At 35.2% G+C, this 22151-nt stretch overlaps 1 protein-coding gene and 1 pseudogene across 2 annotated transcripts in view; both read right to left on the bottom strand.

The window, feature by feature from the left end:
• DPYD (dihydropyrimidine dehydrogenase) overlaps nucleotides 1–22151 on the bottom strand; it is a 717845-nt gene that overhangs the window by 407221 nt on the left and 288473 nt on the right. For both annotated transcript variants that reach the window (XM_011380852.2, XM_023523771.1), the window contains 3 exons: nucleotides 21688–21795; nucleotides 19775–19944; nucleotides 7215–7425 (listed from right to left, as the gene is read on the bottom strand). In XM_011380852.2, coding sequence (XP_011379154.1) covers nucleotides 7215–7425; nucleotides 19775–19944; nucleotides 21688–21795 — 489 coding nt within the window. The remainder of the gene's footprint in view (nucleotides 1–7214; nucleotides 7426–19774; nucleotides 19945–21687; nucleotides 21796–22151) is intronic.
• LOC111731931 lies at nucleotides 2906–3021 on the bottom strand (annotated as a pseudogene).

The following is a 22151-nucleotide window of genomic DNA, read 5'->3' as shown; positions in this document are numbered from 1 at the left end:
TAAACCTGTGAAATGACAGTTCTAGAGTATGCACTTTCTTAGGTCCCTTCCTGCATGTTTGTAAATATAAATATGGGAAATCCCAACACAAGATAATTGTATTGTAACATATCCAGTAAGTTACACTGGACTGGAACTTTATTTTTCAGTTCTGTCCCATCCATTCTTAGATATATTAATCATTAGAAAGTCCCTTCCTCGAATGCTTTTGCCATTAATTAAAAAGGTCTCCTAACTAGCAGTGAAGTACAGAATTCCTTAATCCGTTCTTTGAAATATTATTGTAAATATTTCTGTTTATAAAAAATGTATACAACAGTGAAAATTTGACCAGTTATGACAGTTTCTCAATTTGGTCCTCCATTCCTTCCCCCTTCCCCTTATAGTTTTCGGTAAGGCAGAGGAGGATTTAGGCAAGCTGAAGGGCACATAGTGGACGACCATTGAAAAAAAATGTTGTTGAATCTCTAAGTGCCACCAATAGCTTGTGGAGGAGATGTTTTATTGCTTGAAAAATGGACTGTGCTGGTTAAAAAGAAAGGGGATGAGTTATTAAAATGTCTTAGTGCTCCCAATTCCATTAGTCAATTACTGCATGGGTAACATTTTAATAGGAATAAAAGAAATCAAACATATTGATGCTATGTCTTTTAAGCACAGATAAATATGAGTTTTGAGTACCCTTAAAACATTTTTCCTAGGTTTTCTCCAATGCCTAAATAATTAAGGAAAAAAACAAACACATTTGAAAAATTTCCTGATATCTGCACTGTTGGAGTCTTAGGCACACCATTTCTCCACTAACCGGCAAATTTCGAGTTCTGCCTTAGCCCAGAATGAGACAAATTAACCCATGACCTGCACCTTTTCTCAGTATGGGGCAAGTGAATCAAAGCTACACTTGAAGCTGGTATTGACAGAATCTTTAATTTACCCATGAGGCTTTTAAAAACTTTGCAGAGGGCCTTATAATAAGAGAAATGGAGATTTAAAAACTTTCCTTCCCCCAAAATTCTCCCTTATGGAACTACCTGCAATTAATGCTGTCAAGGGAATTGGTTTCTGAGGGTTACATTAATGGTTCAGAAAGAACTGGGTTTTGTGTCTCACTGTTGTCTCCAGTGAGATGAGCCAAAAGAAAATGCAGGCACTAGTGAAGTGTATGAGCTCCTCTCCCAGAAGAGGGGTCCTGCCCCGCTCCCCTCCGCCCCGCCACACATCCGGGACAGTGGAGTTATCTTCTCATTCGTTCTCCCGAGCAGGGCCATGCAGCATGTACTCAGTTTATCATCACCATTTATCCTTCCAAAAATGTAGACTTAATCTTGGTTATTCCATCCCATAATTTTCAAGCACTTAAAACTCAAACTTAGTATTCTCAAAAGTGCTTCTCTCTTTCCTTCTTAAAATAAAAATGGGCAATCATCTTAGATTAAACAAAAAATTTGGTCCAATTTCACCATTTTTAAGAGGACAAAGTTACTTAAAAATCTGCTCTTTAAATACCTGATTTATGAAAACTCAAAACAGAGATTTCTAACTAGTAAAAATTTGTCTAAAGAAAATTCCTTTTGATAGGATGAAAAATATCAGAGTTGATAATAAAATATATGATACAGTTACAAACCATGCAATCTTTTTTCTGCAAGTAAAAATAAACAAATATATAAAACATCTTCTCATTTAAAAAATTATAAATGTGAGAGCATCCGCTTCATTTATTTACAAAGACATGTTGACAGACCCTGTGAGGCCCCGGATGAAGTCCTGATTTTTCCAATGCTTTTATTCTTGTACAGCATTCATACCATCATAACTCAATTTAATTATCAAAATATGGTTTTGTTACAGGAGGATAATAATATCTGAAACTTGAAAGATGCTTACTATGTGCCAGGCATATATCGAAGTGCTTTACATATATTATTAGTTCATTTATTATTAAAACAACTCTAGAAGGTAGATACCATAATCGTCCTCCTTAGGAGACCAAGACCATGAAGTGCAAAGAGATTAAAGGAGCCAGGTTTTCCAGCTGGGCAGCCAGCTCCAGAGCCCCTACTCTGAGCTGCTACACCAGACGGACTCTAATTAGTGTAATATTTATTGGATTATAAAAAATGCAACAACTTATGCCAAAACAGGGAAAAAAAATCAATAGCAATAGGAAAACTGAACTATTTTTTTTATATTTTCTAAGAAAAATAAACCAAACCTATCCCACAGGAAAAAATAACTAGGTATAACAAAATTAATATCTTAAAATGAATCTAGTCAAATGCTGAAATATAAGTTGTATATCTGTTTCAGGCAGATTAATATGTTGGTGGCTGTTGGGACTATAGCCTACTATCTGCCTTTGGGGAGTTTACAATCTAATTAGAAGATAAATTATAATGTGTTCTAGAAGATCAAAGCATACAGCTTTTTTCAAAGTGGACATTTCCAAAGACAGAGAAGGTGGCTGTGGTGCAGTGTGTGGCAGAGGTACAGAGGTATGGCAAGCAGGGCTGAAGTGCCTCCTTCAGTTGTCTGAAAGCATATTCGAAGACAAAATTTTGTCATCTAGATTTCGTAGGAATGTGAGGACAAGGCCAACAGTTACTACCTCTGTTAGAAAAATGAAGCTGTGAGGTTGGTAAACATAGTAACATGTTCTCCTCATCAGTTCAAGACTAATGGAAAAGATATGCACACTTTTACAACTGGCAGTTTGGTTCCAAGCCTGAGAGAAGGGAGGATAAACTGAAAATAAGCATGAAGTTTCTTAAACCTGACATTGTCCAAACAAAAAGAGAGAAAATTCAAATATTGGTGTTTACCAGAATAGGAGACTTCCTATATTACAAAATACATATTTTTAAAATAAATAAAAATATATTTCCTTATTTATTATTATTATTTATGCCTACAGGACCTGGTCTTCCTAGATGGTCTCCCATCCAAGTACTAACCAGACCCAACCCTGCTTAGCTTCTGAGATTAGACATCAGGCTTGTTCAGGGTGATATGGCCATAGACCAGGGACAGTGGCTCCACTGGGGCATGAATCCAAGACCTTCTGAATGTAAAGCAGACGTGCTAACCACTACACTACAGAACCATGTCCAAAATAAAAAATATTTTAAATTTTCCAGGGAAGGGCAATATTTGTGGATCAGAAAATCTTAGGCTTAATTTACTGACAGCCTTTAAAATCAGTCTCAAACAATTAAAAAAAAAAAAATCTCAATTTAATGTAATTTGAAATCTTACCTATTTAGAGAGAATGGATGATAATTTTTAAAAAGAGGAACTACTTTGAGTTTTTCACAGGAAAGACATTAGATAAGGTTAAGTCTTTATTATCTCAATCAAATTAGAAATTGGACACCACACAGCCTTTATAATTTGGGACAGCAGTTAATAAAGGATTCAATTAAATTGTGCTCACAATAAATGCACATATATTCCATACACGGGGATGTGAAATATCTAGTCTTTTGTTCCTATTTCTCACTCACTGCTACAATCCAAAAAAAGAGATAGAAATAAAATAGAATTGGATAAAATAATGATGATTACTTATAATTGTCATTAGCCTTAGTAGCAATAAAACAATTAGCAACTGTAATCCAAGGGCAGAATCCAAATTTGTTTTTTAAATTTCATATACTTATCTTTTCTATAAGCTGTTGAGGCACTTAAACATTGTTATTACAGGAAATGTATAGCACAGATATATAGAGTGCTTAATACTAAATAAAGTTATTTTATATTTTCTTTTGTGAAACATACACATTAAAGGACTTGCAAAAGTAATGCAGTATATCAGAGGAAAAAAACTGAGATTAAAAGTTTAATTTCCTACTTTAAGTTACCTTTACAAATATATGTTATTGATATAATTGAGACACTACAAGTATATTCATTAAAAATATTATTATAATCAGAGAATGCTGAGAGTATAAATTATCATTGTATTTCATGTGTACTCTGTCACGTTTATTTCATTCCTTGAATTCTTCAGCATATATTTATATCATGCCTTCACCAAGGACTTTCTGAGTTACCTCTGTGGAAGTGTAGGAGCTTTAACCTATAGCACAGGGTAACATAGGTGAACTTAATGGGAAGAAAAACTGGAATTAGACATTTGAATCTTGGATAACATTTTGAACTTTAATGACAGGAGAACTATGGTAGCATTTGCAGTAATAGCAAAGTTGACAAGAGATCTGCCTTAGGGAAATCTGATGAGGTCATCTTTCCTTGCTTTGTGTATCTCTGTCTAAACGTATTCTCCACTTGGTAAAATAATTCTTTGTTTAAAGGTCTGCCTCCAACCCTGGTCTGTAAAGTTTTTAAAAATGCTTCATTCATCTTTGTACTCTCCAGAATATGACTTGACACCTGGCATTCGTTCACTAGATACTCAGTAAATGTTTGTCACATGCATAAGCATAAATATAGGATAGAATGTCTTCTGAGACATGAGAGTGGAGAAAGAGATTTTGGAGTCATTTTACACAGAAGTGAAATGGTACCTACTGTAAGCTTAGCCACTACCTGCACACAGAAGTTGTTCATTAGATATTGCTTACAGGAATGAATGAATGAATGACTGAGACAATCAGTTCACTGAAGGAATAAATATATTAAGATGAGAAAGTAGGTAACTTTGACCTTTGGAAAGTATTAAAAATTAATAAGCTGGAAGAAATGAAGCCATCAGTGACAGACTGGAGAAGTAATAGTTAAGAGAAAAAGCAAGAAAATAGAGTGTCATAAACAATAATTATCTGTTGCAGTTTCGTTTTCAAAGCACTTTTACATGATTTCATTTTAATTCTGACAACAGTCCTGAGAGGTAGGGAGAGAAGGTATTATTATGCTTGTTTTTTATAGAGGAAGAAGCTGAGGTGCAGAAAGGTTAAGTGGCTTAGAGGAGAGCATTTCAAACAGAAAGAAATATTTAATATTGTCAAATGCAGAAAATAGAATAAGGACTGAAAAGATGTCACCGAGGTTGGCATGAAGTTCACTGGGGCCAGTGAGGCTGGAAAGGGATGAAGAGGGGCGGGAAGGCAGGTTGATGTCTTAAGAGTTTTTAAAGACAGAATTTTAATGTATTAAAGATAAATAAATTAAATGATATAGCATTACATGTATATCACAAGGGCATCACACATAAGATTTAGGGTAGAAAAGGAAAACATGAATACCTTCTCTTCTTACCCAAACGGAGAACTTCTTGTAAACTGATTTTCACTATACCTATCCTGTGTGTGCACATGAGTTTTCTGACTTTGAAATTACTATTGTAAGATTTTACATGTCATTTGGGTAAGATCTTGATCAATTTCTAACAAATATTAATTTGCTATTCCCCTCTCTTCGATGTTTTCCATTTTAAAAGCAGAGTTGAGAACATTTCACAGTCCAGTTCTCCTCTCACGTGGAAAGCAGCTTCTTACTAACATGAACATTGAAGGGCCCTGGTAACGCAGGTAATTCTATTTAAGAATAAATTTTCAAGAATTTTATTATTTCAAGTCAAGAAGAGAGAGAAAAAGAAAAAAAAATGAAGAGCTATTTTTACTTGACTTCTCTAAATCACGAACTATATGTGGGGTAACTTACACAGGTAAATCTGGAATAAAATACACGAATTTAAATTCTGGAATGATTTTGTCAAGTAAACATGAATAGATCAAATTTTCTTCTACTTTACATTTTAAATACTAAGTTAAATCTTCCAATCCACACACACACACACACACACACACACACACACACACACACACACTCACACTCTAGCATAACCTTAACAAAATCACATCTGAAATTGCAAAAGCTGTTTTCTATGATCTTCTGAGTCACATTTACTTAGGTTTGCTTAGATAAACATACATTTTTTCTTAATATTAGAGTTGTCAGTTGTGGAACATAAATTTAGATAAGTAAGCTAAATTATTTTTTGATAGGCGAATCACCAGCGGAGTTGATGGTTAAATATGATTCGACTTTCTATTCAGCTTTTGGTGATGTGTAGAACAGTAAGAACAGTATGAATTTTTAGATAATAGGATGCAATTTACTCTTTGTCCCCCTTCCTCAAACCCAGCTAATGAATAAACAAACCACACTGTGACTGTGTCTATATACCACATAAACATTTAGATGAAAAGTGATAAATTCAGGCCATCATCCAGCTATTTGAAAACATTTATCTTGATGACATTAAACATCTGGATGTTTCCAGATACGGAGCTGTTTGATGTCCTGCAGATAAAATATTCTGATGACTGGTTAAAGTTTTTACTTATCTGTTACATATAAATGCATATTTGCATGCATATATCTCTCCTTGCTGCAGACACAAACTGTAATTTTAGCATGGTTATAGTAGGAAGTCATAGACAGGAATTGTCAGATTGAGATATTTTTGGTTATTGTTCTTAATAAATCTATGACCTAGAGAAATGTCTTTTATTTTACTTTCAGTAAATAAAAGACTTAATTGTCATTCCAACAATCTGTATTAAGGTAAACGATTTGCAAAACGAAGGCACCTAAGCTTTCATCTTCAGTGGCCCAAAAAACAGTGTGGGGGGGAAAATATAACACAGAGTGGTATTAACTAATTGACTTATTATTCAGTTTAAATGCCATATAAAACATTTCCTTTGCTCATCGTCATTTTTTTAAAAAGCATTTTGTTCTTAGCATGTCAATTTATGCCAGCCAGATGAAATGACAAGAGTTCAAACTTCCTAATTCGATAATTTTGATATTTCTAGTGGTGTTTTGGCATGGGGTTAGTACTAAATACGAATCCTATTTTTGTCTATTCGTTAGATCCTAATTTGTCTGAATCATCAAAGATTGGCTGTTACAACTTTTCTGTCACATTTTCTTACTCTAGGACTAATTGAAGAAAAAGCTATTCTTATAGAAGAAACAAGGCAAACAATATTACAAAATATAATGTACATTTTGATTATCGGTTTAAAAGCAAGATTATCATTCTTTTCCATTCCCACACTTTAAAAGTAATCCCACATAAGCATTAAATAACATTGCTAAGCCTTTTAAATCAAGATTGCTTGCATTCCATACTAGAAGAAGAAAATAAGTGTTAAAGTGAAAAACAGTTCCCTGAAAGCTGGAAACTATTATGGCACTAAAGTAACAGACAATTGCATAACACATTTCAGCGTCAAGCACTCTACCTTTAGGATCATTCAGAACTGAACCAAAGGCACTGATGACCACATCGGCTTTCAGATGGACTAGCTGATCTTCATCTTCATTCCATTTCCCAGTTTCATCTTGCTCTGTCCGAACAAATTGCATAGCAACAATTCTTCCACCTTTTACTATAACCTTCCGTGGGGACAGGAAAGGCAAAAATTCACACTTCTCTTCCTTAGCAAGCTCCACCTAAAACAAAACAGAAGAGAGAAAAACTTGAAAATGTTTCTTCTCCAATTTAACATTTGATTTTTCAGTTGTACATACTAAAGCGTATGATGTTTACATCAACATGAATTTTTTTTTTCTATCACCAAAGCTGAGATTGTTATAAGCCATTTACAATTTATAAATCCCTGAGCAGGAGAAGTCTTGAACTGGAGCCGCCATGTGGAAGTTTATAGATCATGGCACCAGGTATTTTTCAGCTTTTAGGTATCATATGCCCTGTGGTTGTGATGTGGGAGGTTTCTGACTGCCGTAGCCAGGTCTCCTTATGCTTTCATTTCTGTAGGTTAAGATTCTCTTTAATCAAACCACACATGAAAATAAATACTTCTGATGATTACCAAGCTGCAGATAGCTAAGCTGGAAGAAAGTCAATAAAGTGGGTGAACCAGTCTGTGCAAGTACATGATTAGAATATTAGGCAGGAGAAAAGAAGACTTAAAAAACTCTGTGCAGTAAAGAAATAAATAACATTTAATCTTACTTTTGTAAAAATACAAGTGAAAATTTTAAGAAAGAAAAATAACATGCTCCTCTTGAAAAATTCCTTGTCTTCCACGTCTCTTCAGTAACTCACTTTGCCGTAAAATGAAACTCTTCAGTTTTTGTTTGTTTTCCTGCCCATAATGGGATGTTTATCAGCATAGAATGTAAATATTTACTTATTTGCTTATTTTCCTACTTGCTGTTTTTGGGAACTCAGGCCTTTGTGAATGTAATCCTAATTGGTAGGCTGAAGGTTCTTTCAAAAAATGTAAAAACATCCTAGTAAAGAGGCTGAGGAGTGTTGAGTCTCATTCTTTCCCTCTCCTGTGGAAGACAGGTGGATTCTCAGTAGGAATCCTGACAGGTGAGGTTGGGAAGCTGTGTGTCAGGCTTCAAACCAGGATATATCTGGGTGACATCCAGATGGAAAATCGAGACATAACGTAACTTGCTCAACGTTGTCATCATGCCATGGTGCCACCTCTCAGCGCTATTCGTAACTAGCGGTTTCATGCTTTGCCACACATCAGGGTCACCTAGAGGGCTCGTTAAAATAGACTCCATGTCCCCCCCACCCCGTCCCAAGTTTCTAATTCTGTAGGATTGGGTGAGGCCTGAGGATTTGCATTTGTAACGTATTTTTAGGTGATGCTGTGCTGTTGGTCCAAAAATGACACTTTGTGAACCACTGTTGTAATTAGACTACAGCTGACTGGCTCTGAACTTAGTTGTTCCATACTACGCATTCTCAAGGGGAGTAATATTGCCCACAAGGGAGTGAAAATTGATTTTCGGGAAAGGAAAAATTCTGATATTGTAATGGTTTGTGATATCCTCTAACCCTTACCAAAGGATCCACAGCATATAAACAGATATCTGTGGTATTAAAATTACAGTGATGGGGGAGATAGTAATTAAAAAAACAAACCCTAAAGACTCCCTAGGGAGATGATGATAAAAAAAAAATTTGATTAACACTGGTCATTAGCATATATTAGGATGAAACTATTGAGTCTATGTTTTGTTTAGGATATATTTTTTAATATTGGCCTTAAAGGCTTAAAAATTGGATTGCATAACTATTATTGCACAGTATTTCTCTTTTCATTATAAAATTAATAGTTTAGTAATATCAAAAAGAATAGATATGTGGGATACTGTGACTGCTAAGTATACAAACAGCGGCTTAAAACTGCTCTCTGTTTAGACAGGGAAACTAGAAGTAACTGGAATTGAATCAGGTTTGAAATCTGCATCTTCTGTTTATATGGGATGGTCACTAAAATTGGCCTTCAGTCTTCTTGTATATAAAATGGGGATGATAATTCCCAATTAATTAGTATGTGGTGACACGGCAATTCAGACATATTAAGCCCCTAAAGCAGAACTTAACATACAGAAGATACAGATTCGTAGTTGAAAGTCTCTGAATTCACAATTTCCCCTCACTCATTCTTCAGACTATTCAATACCACTCAGCAATGAGATTATGATTCCAATAGGAAGGTGGCCCGATAGCAAAGGTTAAAAAAAAAGGAAAGGCCAAAGATGAACCTTAGATTCCTCTTTTATTTTCTACAGAATAAAAATGTATGACTACTGGAAGGCAAACTATTCCTTAAATATTTCAAATTATGAAATAATGTGACTCCAGGATGTCAGATATGTATTCTGCATCACTTTTTGCACATTGCGTAATGTAGCACCTTCTAACTCATCAATGTACACCAGTTTATTGTGTTACAAAAATGTCAATGTTAAATTTTAATGATAATGTCAAACTTGATTGAGTAACAATGTCAAATGTTTATGGTTTGAATAAATCAATTCATAGTGCATATTTATAATGGTATTCTTTTCTGTGGAGGACAGAAATAAAATTCTGAACTATGCTGGGATCATGTCTCAGACTCATTTAGGATCCGTTGTCTCATTCTACTTTTGTCTATTAACAGATAGTGCCTATTATCCTATGTAGATAATTTTATACATTTTGACAAATTCGGCATTAAGTTTAGAAACAAAAATTAGACACTACAAACAAGTCAAAACTTTTAAAACTTTAAAATAAAGATCACCAATGATGTAATGTGTGAACATGCATTAGTAGTATTCTTACCATGTTTTTGACTTCCGAGGGCCTAAAAAGTATATACAGTCATGAACGTGAAGAAACTGTGTTTTAAGATATCCTCAGCTCATATAATAACTTTCCATATGCACCAAGATTGATAACTTGTATTCAGATATTTAGTATTTGTGCCAACTGTCCGACAGTGCACAGAAGTCAGGCAGTATGAACACTGGCCCCCCACAGAGATTATTACGAATTTCTGCTTTTGAAATTTTAGAAATAGTCTTTACTCTCTAAACATGTAAGAGTAGACTATTAGGCAGCAGACATAAGTCACACCACTTCTTACTATTTTGCTATTAAGTAGCTATATTTTCCATTTTACATAAGAGAGAATAAAACTTTTAAAGGAAAGATAGGAAGATATCTTTGAACATAGTAATTTATTTGAAAAGTACTGATATAATATTGAGAAAAGAAGAACTGAGATACGATTTACCTTAGGAATTAGAGAAATGTTAGGAAAATCAGAAGACAAGTAAGAGAAGTCATATGTCAAGTAAAATATCCTTTCAGTTATTTGTAGATAACAGGGGAATTTACTTTTAATATTTATTAGTCTAACGAGAGGATAATGAAAATAATAATACTTATATAATAGGTATTTTTTAAGTGCTTTACATAGAACTAATTTTATTCTTCACACAGAAGGTATTTTATGACCCCTATGTATTAGTTTTTTGTTTTTGTTTTGTTTTTTTTAAATATTTAGCTTTAAACCAACTTTTCCAACTCAAAAGGCCAATAACACACAGGACATCATCCTGATTTGTAGATTTATTACCCAAACTCAGGCACTCTGCCACTTGCTGGCCTCACAACCAACTCTATGTAGGAAGAACCGTTACTTCCTTCCTACAGAAGAGAAACCGAGGCTCAAAGGCACCAAAGATATGTTAAGGGATGATAAAGCTTAGCTACAATTCTGCAATGGATGAAACAAACTCCTATGCAATATTCATTATATCCAAAAACAGCAATTGTAGAAAACTTCAAAGAATGAGACTTTGTATGGTTCTCGTAGTTGAATTTCAGAATGGGGCTAATTGGAACAGGAAAGGATCTAGTCAAAGGAAACTAAAGGCCAAAGGATTGCCTGGATGAAAGATGCCCTCAGTGGGAAGAGGACATCCCAGCTTCTCAGTTTAAGTAACTTTAGAGGCTACTATAAAATGAAATACAAGAACCAAGTGATGGACTTGTGAACACAATATTATAAATGAGTTAATGGAGACGCCCTGAATCCAGATAAAGAGTAAGTTTAGAATAAAGGAATACTACCTCATAAATGGGTAGTAGAGGCACATTATGTCAAGATATGAAGGTGGGAAATTAAAACAGAATTTTAAAAAATTTATTTGTTAGACTGTAAACTCCTCACAAAATTTTTTGAGTACAGAAAAAATATATATCTTATTTAACTTTCTAACCCCAATATCCAGAGTGATATCAAATACTTAACAAATGATGAGCACAAACAAATGAACATTCAGACAGACGCCTGGCAAATCAGAATATACTCCAGCTAATATAAGACATGGAAGGGAATCAAGTGCATTTAAGTCCTACGGGTGCCTATCAAAGTGTGACACACACAGCAGACTTTGAATAACATTTTGTTTATCAAGATGAATGACTGATATGAAAACCCAAAGAATCCTCAAGTCAACGTAAGGACAACCAAGTAGTAGTACATATACGGAGTCAATGGCTAGTAGACATCCATCCCAAAGCAAGTCAGCAAGCAAAGAAGACATGCTGACTGACCAGAGTCTTCTATGTCATGAGGTTTAAACCAAAAAACAAATGGTGTTCTTTTTCAGCCATCAGTTACTGCCATGGGAAAAAAAAAAAAAAAAGGTTGGCCCGGATTGCCCGTTGTTTTACCTTCTTCCGTTGGTTTTTATTTTTTTTTTTTCCAATTTATTCACCCTTTTTTGTTAGTTGTTTCCCGGTTTTCATTTTCATTGTTTTTTATTCTTTATTGTTATGATTCGGCACTTTTTTGGTTTTGTCCCTTGACCCTTGTATTCATGGCACACATATTTATTTCCTTGTTTGATGGCACTTGTTCTTGTGAGGAACAACTGGTATGTTAAGCAAACAAATTAATCTCCCTTGGCCTTATCTCCATCAATAATAACTCAAAGGAGTAAAGGAGATAGCATCTATAAGCTTCCATTTTTGAGGTTCAATAAATCGAATTGTTACTTTCTTTTCACATCATATGTGGAAAGTGAAAAAAAAACACTCTTCTTAGCTTTGATTTTTACCTCCATATTCATGGAAGATTTGTGGTTGATGCTGAGTGAAATAAAAATAGAGTGCTATAGCATGCAATAATGATCATCATTTTAATGATTAACTTTATGTAATGTGATGATTTGGTCTGATTAATATTGCAGGCATCATACTGTGGAAATTATGAAACAACTTAATTTGCTATAATTAAAAGCATGATGTCAACTCATTTTTAGATTGCATATAGGCAAAGTAAGCATAGGTTATAAACTATAATAAGCAGAACTTAAAACCAGCATACATTAAATTCTAATATGCCAAAGTTTGAGAAATGATATTTTTCATAAAGATTATCCACTAATAGCTACATATTTAACAAGTTATCAATTCTATATGATCACAAAGACCACGAAAATGGTATTTCAAAACAAAAATGTTTGGTAGTCTGCTTTGGTCAATGATAATCCTGGAAAATATTATCTTTTATTTCATCGCTGTTAAATTATTAGATGTGCCACAAACATTCATAACAACGTGAGTCCCATTCATTCATAAATTTAGCAAACATTTATGAAGTACCTATTACTTACAAAAAAATGGTGCTAGGTACTATGATTAATTAAAGAATCCCTGCTTTTAAAAATCTCTCAGAGGCAGACAAATCACTAATTATATTCAGTGTGATAACATAAAAATCCTAAGGACACATATGGGCATTTTATACAGCAGTACTGTAGGTCAAGAAAGGACAGCCTAGAAAATGTCCTATATCAACTAATCTTGAAGGATGCATAAAAATTAGTTACTGGTAAAAAAAATTATTACTGGGAAGTTCTGGTATGGAATAGATTGTCTTGTTTTGGAGAGGAAAAGGACATAGGAGAGTAAAGGAGTTTATCTCAAGAAAAAAGAAAGGGCAGTGACCTGGTTAAATCCACTTGTAAACATGCATATCAGCATTTGCAAGTGGGCCCTTATCTTTGAAATGCTTTTGGTAAGATATACCTGTTAGTCTAGGATTACTATGGTCAACAAACGTGGAAACTATAGACTTATGGAGCATGGCTCTCTATAAGGAGTCATATAAATTATGTAATTATTGGAGTATAATAAGCTGGAGATGTTTCATAGTTAAAACATTTTCCTTTTGTGTGAGTTCCTTATGTTATTTAGAGACCAGACATTGATCTGGTATAAAGCCCATCCTGATGCAGCAAAAGGGAACCTGGAGAACTGTGTTGGTGGTCCTGTACCACGCCTTATTTATCGGACACTTCATGTTTATTTGTATCCTTGAAATTATTTAAAAAGCTTGATGCAGATTATATCTCTAATTCATGTGCGTCTGATTTCACAGTCTAATCATCTGGTTATTCCTGTTACAGAGGAAATAAAGGGGGATAAAAACAGAGGCAGTAATTTCTGCCCATCTACTTAATCTCATCTTCCTCAATTTACTAAACAGTTCTTAATATATTCTGTACTTTTTGGTTTACACATACTCACAGTCAGTGGTGGAATGCATAACAACTTTGCTCTTCTTACTACTCTCTGAAATATACGAGAAGATTCTGCAATTATTCTTTGCTTGGGCAAAAATGTTTGCTGAAACCACAAATTGAGGTTCCTTCTTTTAGTACCTGCTATGGTGTTATGAGCTTTTGGTTTCTTATGTTACGCTCTTAAAATCAAAGAATCTTGAAGAGAAAGAAATGTTTCTCCATATGAGAGTTGTACAACCTTTGGATAAAAATAATTTCCCCTTAACTATTTTATTGAGTCACTACTGAGCTATGAAAACCAGAAATGCAACGCAAGGGATTTCTTAGAGGCTTAAAATGCCTTCGCGCAGGTATCATAAAATACATCTTTTCTAACAAGTAAGAAGTATTCTTAAATACTACTCATTTATATTGATAATGTTTTCTTAAATCTAACTAGCTCTTACTACTCCTTAGGTTTGCTACAGTCAAGCTCTTCTGGTAGCTGTCGGAATATCTCACAAAATTATCTCCTGCATAACTTTGGTGACTTTGCAGTAGCTTCTTCAATCTTCAAATGCCTCTTAATACAAATTCTGTACAAATCATAATCCTCTGTGTTTTTATGCAACCTGCCAATCCTCTCTAATTCTTACAAGTTTTGATTAATTTTTACTCTTTAAATATTGCTTAGTTATATTTCTCCCCCCTTCCCCCTTTTTCCTTAATTCTCAGCTATATTTTAAGAGGCTAAAGACCAGGACTAACTTTTATTCAATCTTTTAATGCTAGGTTGATTTTGCAATGTTATTAAATGATACTTTTTAACATTTAAATTAAAAATAAAATGACTTAAAGCTATTGGAAGTCATTTTGGGGTATATGTGTATATACAGAAATTATATATTTTCAATATTTAATGTTCATTTAAATTCTTCCTACAAGGTTTTTGGTGTCCCTAACATATTTATTTATTCAACATTCTTCACTGATCTGCTACACTGGATCAGCACTGTTCTATATTTTGAGTTAGATACCAAGGTGAGTGAGCCAATCCACTTGTATGAGCTTGCATTTCAACCTGTAGTATGAGTGTAAAAAGTAATAGCTACCCTGTGTGATCAATGCTATACTATAAGAAGCCAGTTTATAGAGATTATTTTCTAAAAATAGTCCCAGGTTCATATTTCTTGTAATTAAATAAAAAAGAAAAAGCATCAGCTACTGGTAGGAAAATGCATGTTCAGCTAGAAAGATGTAGTTAAGAAAAACTTTCACATGATCAACTGATGTTGAAAATGTGAGGGGAAGATCTACAGATCATGCCACGTGCACGATCTCTATGAGGTGTGCTGTGCAGTATCAGAAAGATTCAACTAAAGGGTACGTTCTTGCACATTCAGAACTGCAGTAATATGAAGAAATTTTTGAATGACAGACCAGGCAATCTGGTACTGTGATTTTTGTTATTAAAAATAATAAAGTAGCATTAATTATCAGAGCAGTTGACCTCTGAATGCTAAAATATGTGGAAACAGACATATCAAAGTTAGTCGGTGCCATTTGGATGATTGAATAGGGGCAAGCCAAGCGCACGAGGTGGAAGTACGGAGAGCCCATCTAAAATACGGCAGATTGAAAGGCATATCATGTTGTGCTGGTATTTGGGAAGCTGAATATGTGAACAATACATTCTTGAAACAGTCTTTGTGTGTGGGATTGTGGGATTAAAACAATTTTGTACCATATTCTCAGTAACCATTAATAAGAACTACAGAGTTCTTCCCCGACCTTATCCTTTACAATTATCCACTCAGGCGGGACTTGAGTCCGACCTTCATGCCTCCTTTCGGGGATTCCCGACTGCCTAAAGCGTTCTTGCAGTTCTATCGGATCTGTCAACAGCTTTAAATACCAGCATTTGGGGGGATTCTGTTATCCTGTGAAATTTAATCTCACCTATTTAAGCTTGCAGAAAGTACTGGAGGGAATTATTAACAGATTTTCCCTCATCTTCTTAGCGGGTAGTGCTGAGTGATTGGCTGCTTTCCCTAAGGACCCATGGCTGAGAGGCGTGAGTTTGTCAGTAGCATCCTATTTAGCATGTGTGTGAGGCCACAGGGGAGCCTAGGGAGACTGAAAGACATTTGGAATCAGAATTACATCAATATGCTGATGATGCCTTCGTTCCTTCATTTCATCAAACCTATATCCTGTGGCATGAATGCTTTCTTAACTAAGATGGAGAATGCCCCCAAACAGCCCACTGCTGATGGCTCTCATCAGACAGATGAAAACTACCTCGACACGTTAGAGCAGGGGAACGGCAGCCTCAGCATCACCAGGGACCTTGTTAAAAATGCAAATTCTCAGGCCCACCCAGACCCAGAATCAGAAACTCCGGGACAAGGGCCCAGCAAGTTGTTTCATAAGCCCTCCGGGTGATTTTGATGCAAACATTGCATTAGAGAAACAGATAGGGTTGTCACTGCAGAATCTGCTGGGTAGGGCCTCCTAGCTTTGTAGATTAGAACCTTTATGGACCCAATCACATAGTTCTTCATTACTGACCATGCAGTGCACCTGGTCTCACACAATTCCATGTTAAATGTAATCGGCCTTTGGAAAAATCCAGAGTTGTCTCTAAAGGATGAGAGAACTGTATATGTTCTGCATCTTCCTCTCTCAAAAAAGCATCTGAGAATTAGACTGCAGCCTTGGATATGAACACGCTCGCGTACCTCATGGTTAGGCCTTTTACCAACAGACAAATCATGTTATTCCCAAATTGCATCTAAGAGCCCAAGCCCATTAAACGACACACATATTTGAGGAAAACTAAATTCTCCTGTTCCTCAATCTTCGTTGACTTTAAAGAAACTAAGTGTGGTTGCAGTTTGTGTATATTAGAGGTTGAAAGCATAAGAGGAATAGGAAAAACACAAAAAAATTAGGTATGATATTAAATTCTTCATATTGGTTAAAAGTCTGTTCTAGAACGTATTTTCTCAAAAACCCTATCCTGAGGTAGAAACACGCTGCTGGACCTCATCTTGTGTTTTCAATTTCATAAGTGTTACCACTGCCACTTTATGGGCCCCTTTTCCAACGTAAACATAAAGGTAATGAGGGATAAACATGGAACGAACGCTGTTAAGTCTCCAGTCCTAAGAAAACAGTAAGCACTGGCCAGTGACCTGACTCTGGAATCTATGCACATTCTGATAATTTATTATTTATTAGTCCTTCTCTCATGCTGAGGAATTTTGCCTAAAATTACCAAACGAACCCTCAAAGGCCCACTGCTGTAACACTGATCTAAGTTGGAGAGTATTAGCCCTTTTAACGCTGGAAGGCTTGGATGCTGACCCCCTCCAGAAAACATTCATGCCATAACGATTCGTTGAACACTTCATCTGTGGCACCCACTGTGCTAGGCAGGGGAAGAAACAAAGTGACCAGGAGAGAAGACTATTGTCCCTGCTCTCATGGACCCCACAGTGAAGTCGTTTTAAGACCACATAAATGATTTGGTTTCTTGTAAGCTAATAATAAAGAAACATCCGCACATTTGTTCTTCTAGTTGTAATTAAGCCCCAGACCCACTAGAGTTTTACTAAGCTATTTGGCAACCACATGACCTGGGATCTCGATGACTCGTTGCTTCCTCTCATTGCTTCGGTGACCAGGGCTCAGCCCACTGAACTATGCCTGGGCTCGGCTCCTTTCCTTCCTATAACCCAATTGCATTAACGAATAGCCTACTCTTTCCACTAACCCCTGACTAGCCTCCTTGCTTCTGACACGATCTCCCTTAAAATTTAACTCAGATCTTGGTGCTTCTCTGCTCAAAATAGTACAATAGTTTCAGTTTTCACTCAGTAAAAACTACAAGCCTTATGAATGCCTACAGGACCTTACCCAGCCTGCCACATGCTGCTGTGTAGCCACAATGACTTTTTTTCTTGTTCCCAGAAGTCCCAGAGCCTTCTTGAATCAAGGGTGAATGCATCTCATCTGCCTTGATCTGAAACATTGTTTTCTCCCAGATGTCTACATTCCCTCAATGTCTTCATTTCTGTGCCCAAAAGTCATCTCATTAGATGGGCCACTCTGTTTAAAATGGCAAATCCTGCCTCGTCTTCCACCGTACCCTCCCTCATATATACCTTTATATACTTATGTATTAATTAACTTTTCTCCATAGTACTAACCACCTTTCAGTATACTATTTATGTGACAATCTGTTTGATTATTGAGTGTCTTCTCCCACTAGGCACAAGCTCCATGAGGTCAAGAATTTCTACCTGATTTGTTCACTTCTATGTTCAAATTGCCTGGAACAATGTCTGGTACACAACAGATGCTCAAAGAATATATATAAACTTTTATCTCTACCCTCTCAAACAATTGTCTGGTCTCATTTGTGTGTGTGTGTGTAACTGTGTATGTGTGATATGTGAGTGTATAGTGCATGTGTGTGTGAGTGGGTGGTGTGTGTGCGCGTGTGTGGTATGTGTGTGATGCATGTGTACGGTGTGTGTGGTGTGTATGTGTGGTGCATGTGTGTGACTGTGTGTGTGTGGTGAGTGTGTAGCCACCACTGGTTTCTGGCTGCCCATCCCAGTGGGAGACGACACTAATGTGAAGTGTGAAGTGAGCCGACACTGCTCTTCAGGGCCACCTTCCCTCCCAACCCGCACGGTGAGGCTTATGCAACGAAAACTTCTCTGACACTAGAATCAGAACAAGATTTAAAATATTTAGTTCAAAATATTTCTCAAGTGCTTATTATTTGCTGAGGTCTTATGCATGGGATACAAAGATGAATAAAACTAGCTCCTATTTTCTTTCATCTTGAGCAAGTCACTTGACTCCAGTATGGCTGTTTTTCTGTTATTTGTACTATAATGAGATTGCACTGATTGATGTCTAAAACCCCAGAGAAAGCTCATATGATTATGAGACCATCTCCACCTGAATTTTGAAAAAAAAAAGTCTGAAAAGGTAGACTACATGGAGAAAAGCTCAGATAACAAAGTTGACATCTGAAGCTCAGCCATAAACCAGTGGGGCTTCTGATATTTTAGTGAGATTAATCTCTAATGTGGTTAATCTATATGTGACAAATTACCTGTTGACTACACTTAAAATTCTTTTCTAGTATAGATACTCCAAATATGTTCAGGCATTCTAAAGCAAATCAATTTCATAATACTGATTTGGATTAAATGAGTAATCTATCTTTCTATAAATACATTTGGTTCTTGTTCTCAGAACTAATATCCTTTGTAAGGCATTATCTTTCTCTAATAACATGGAAATTTGAGGAGTCCGTGGTACATGTACCCAGCTGATGCCTCGCCCAAGATTAGTCACCAGTCACCTGTAAGAATAAAACTATTTTATATCTGTCATTTTTAGTAAGTTAACTAATTATTAATTCTAAATTATGCATACATTACACCTCTTAAAAAATAAATAGCAATCTCTGTTCTAATGGCTTCACAGCAGAATGAATTGACATAAGTATGACCAACATATATATCTTTGAATGCATCTTACGAATTTGGCTTATGGAACATTTTGAATGTCTCTAATTACTACATTCTCCTAATATCCATACATTTTGTGAAGAGTACCTATTGTTTAAGACATAGAAGACAGCACATTCCACTGTTACTAGTTAAACACAGTGTATTTCAAAGATATCAACACTGAGAAAAAGGAGCACTCGACAAAGATAAATTTCTCTTTTTATCGAATTCAGTATTATAAAATAATTGTCTTTTACTGTGAATGTCTGAAGTGGAAAAAAAAATTATGGTTAGCACAGAAATTTTTAAACTTGCATTTCACAATTTCAAGAACATTCTAATAATTTAAACTAGAAGATTGCACATTAATAATCTCATCTTTTGAAATCTGTTGCGTTACAACCCCATATTCTCTGATGGTTCTATTTTACCTCCTCGGGGACAGCTCTTATATTAACAAAGCCTTTTCTGAAGACGATGAACACGCGGCGGGCTCCACAACGCAAAGCGGATGTTGCACAGTCGAAAGCAGTGTCTCCAGCTCCGAGAACAATCACGGCACCCCGTATCGATGGCAATGGAGAGTGACAGGCGCACATTCCTGAATGATGAAAGGAAAACCGCATTTTCAAGTAGAGAAACCATTTCTGCATGACAGCTCAAAAGATACTTGTACTCAAAGCAGTGTAAAATTGCATCTTGCAGTTTTCGAGGATGGAGTGTCACTATCAAATTATTCTGCTTCATTGAAAGACAGTTTTATTCCCATTTAAAAAATATGCTCATATATATAATCTCATAGTCAGTACCTTAACTTCTTTTTTTTTCCTTTTAGAAGGATAATTGCAACACATTTTGAAGTATTTAGGTCGTAACAAATTGGAATCAATCAATTAAAACTCTCTTTGGTAAAATGGTGATGTGTATTTTTAACTTGGCATCATTAAATTTCTGTTTGTTAGAAGAAAAAAGTAGTCCTTATGATCTGGGTTAATCATTCACAACATTTCATGAAAATGCTACTTCAATATTACCTAATAAGATTCTAGTTTAGAGCCCGGCTATATGTTACATTTAGTGAACTTTGAAAATCAACATGCTGAATAAGTGTTCTTTATGTAACTGGAGAATTTATGAGAACTATTTCTTTAAATAGTAAAATAAAACTGTCTCCCTTTTACCACTTTTCTTTCTTTTTTTTTTTTTTGTAAAACTGATAATGAAAAAATAACTTTCTAAGTATCCATTTCTTAAGAGCACCTATATGAAGATTTGATGTCCATATGAAAATTCGTGTAAAAAAAAGTAAAATGCAGGTGTTCTCTCAGTGTTAAGTGGCAGTGTATTATCAGATTAAATAAGACTGTTGATAAGATAAATTACTATAATTTTGAAATGGCACCATGGATAGCATAGACCTATAATTTCCATAAGTGTAATCATTTTGCTTGGAAGAGTCTGCATTCGGGATTACATAATTGGCCATCTGTAATTCTCAAATTTATGTTGTGTGTACTCTGACCTTCCTTAGAAAGGGTTGCAGGCAGAAACATCCCATTCTCCTGGAAGAAGGAAGGTGGAGGTGGGTGGTCCACATCTCCAGCTGTAAACTTCTACTGAACAATCTAATACAGAAAGTTACTATTTTTCGGGGGGTAGAGGCGGAGATGTAAGTTCTTATCTTTTCCATGTGTAATTAAATGTCAGAATAGAATTTTAGGAGACATACATTTAAAGGACTTAGATGATCTGGTTTTGAAGAATATATGACAGCTTCTCTACACATGAAGACGATGACTCTAGTCCAGGCAAAACACAGTACAGGTTTGGCTTCAGGCTGCTGTTCCTGGGTCTATGAAGTGATATTACAGAGACTACGTACCTGGGCATCTACCAAATTATTTTATTTTAATTTTATAAATTTGCTGTTCCAGGAGAGACTAAATCTTTCTGTCTGCTTGGACACAAATTATGTAAGCTATGTCCACTTTTAAGATAAAAAAATTAAATAAAACAGTTCTCAGACTGAAGTTCTAGCCATTTCTCTTAAGAAAATCTTCTGATGTTTGTTTACAACTCTCTTACTTTGAAGCAATTTTCATGATACAGTTTAGACCTGTATATAATACAGTGAAAAATCCTTAGGATGATGTTTGATTGGAAGAATAAACAAATAGGCTGTTCTGGCAAACTGTTGCATAAGGCTTTTTCTTCTTCTTTATATTATTGTTGCAAAAGGATCAATTTCAAATCTGAACAGCATCTTGCTAAGCCTGGATTCAATATAAATGTGTAATATGTACAACAACATAGGAAACATTAAGAATAAAACAGCGTATTATACCTGCTTTACTGCCTTTGGCTACAAGTGGCAAAAAGTCTTTGGATGTATAAAATCCCTGGTCCTGTGTCAGGCCTTGGAAGATGTCGTCTTTATTGGGTTCTGGCAAACCTAAGTAATAAAAATTTATAAAATATTGTTAGCAGGGAGAGGAATGTTTCCAACTGGATATTTAAAAAAAAAAAAGTAGAAAGCTACAATCATTAAACTAATGTGGTCCTTAGAGAAAAAAAAAATCTATAAGAAAATCAACATGAAATAATGTACATAATCTAATGTACAGACCTCAGAGTATACTTTTAATATCTAACTAAGCACACATGATAAATCACACTTTCATGTACACATATATGTATATGGAAACATAGACACACAAATACATATAGAATTAAGGGAGAAAATCATGTTATATTCTTTCCTCATGTCATATATAAAAATAAGTTTCTGACGTATTAAGATGATAAATA

The sequence above is a fragment of the Pteropus vampyrus genome, unplaced genomic scaffold, assembly GCF_000151845.1.
Source record: "Pteropus vampyrus isolate Shadow unplaced genomic scaffold, Pvam_2.0 Scaffold410, whole genome shotgun sequence".
Classification (NCBI taxonomy): Eukaryota; Metazoa; Chordata; class Mammalia; order Chiroptera; family Pteropodidae; genus Pteropus; species Pteropus vampyrus.
The sequence above is the reverse complement of the archived record's forward strand: the minus strand, read 5'-3'. Positions and strand labels throughout refer to the sequence as shown.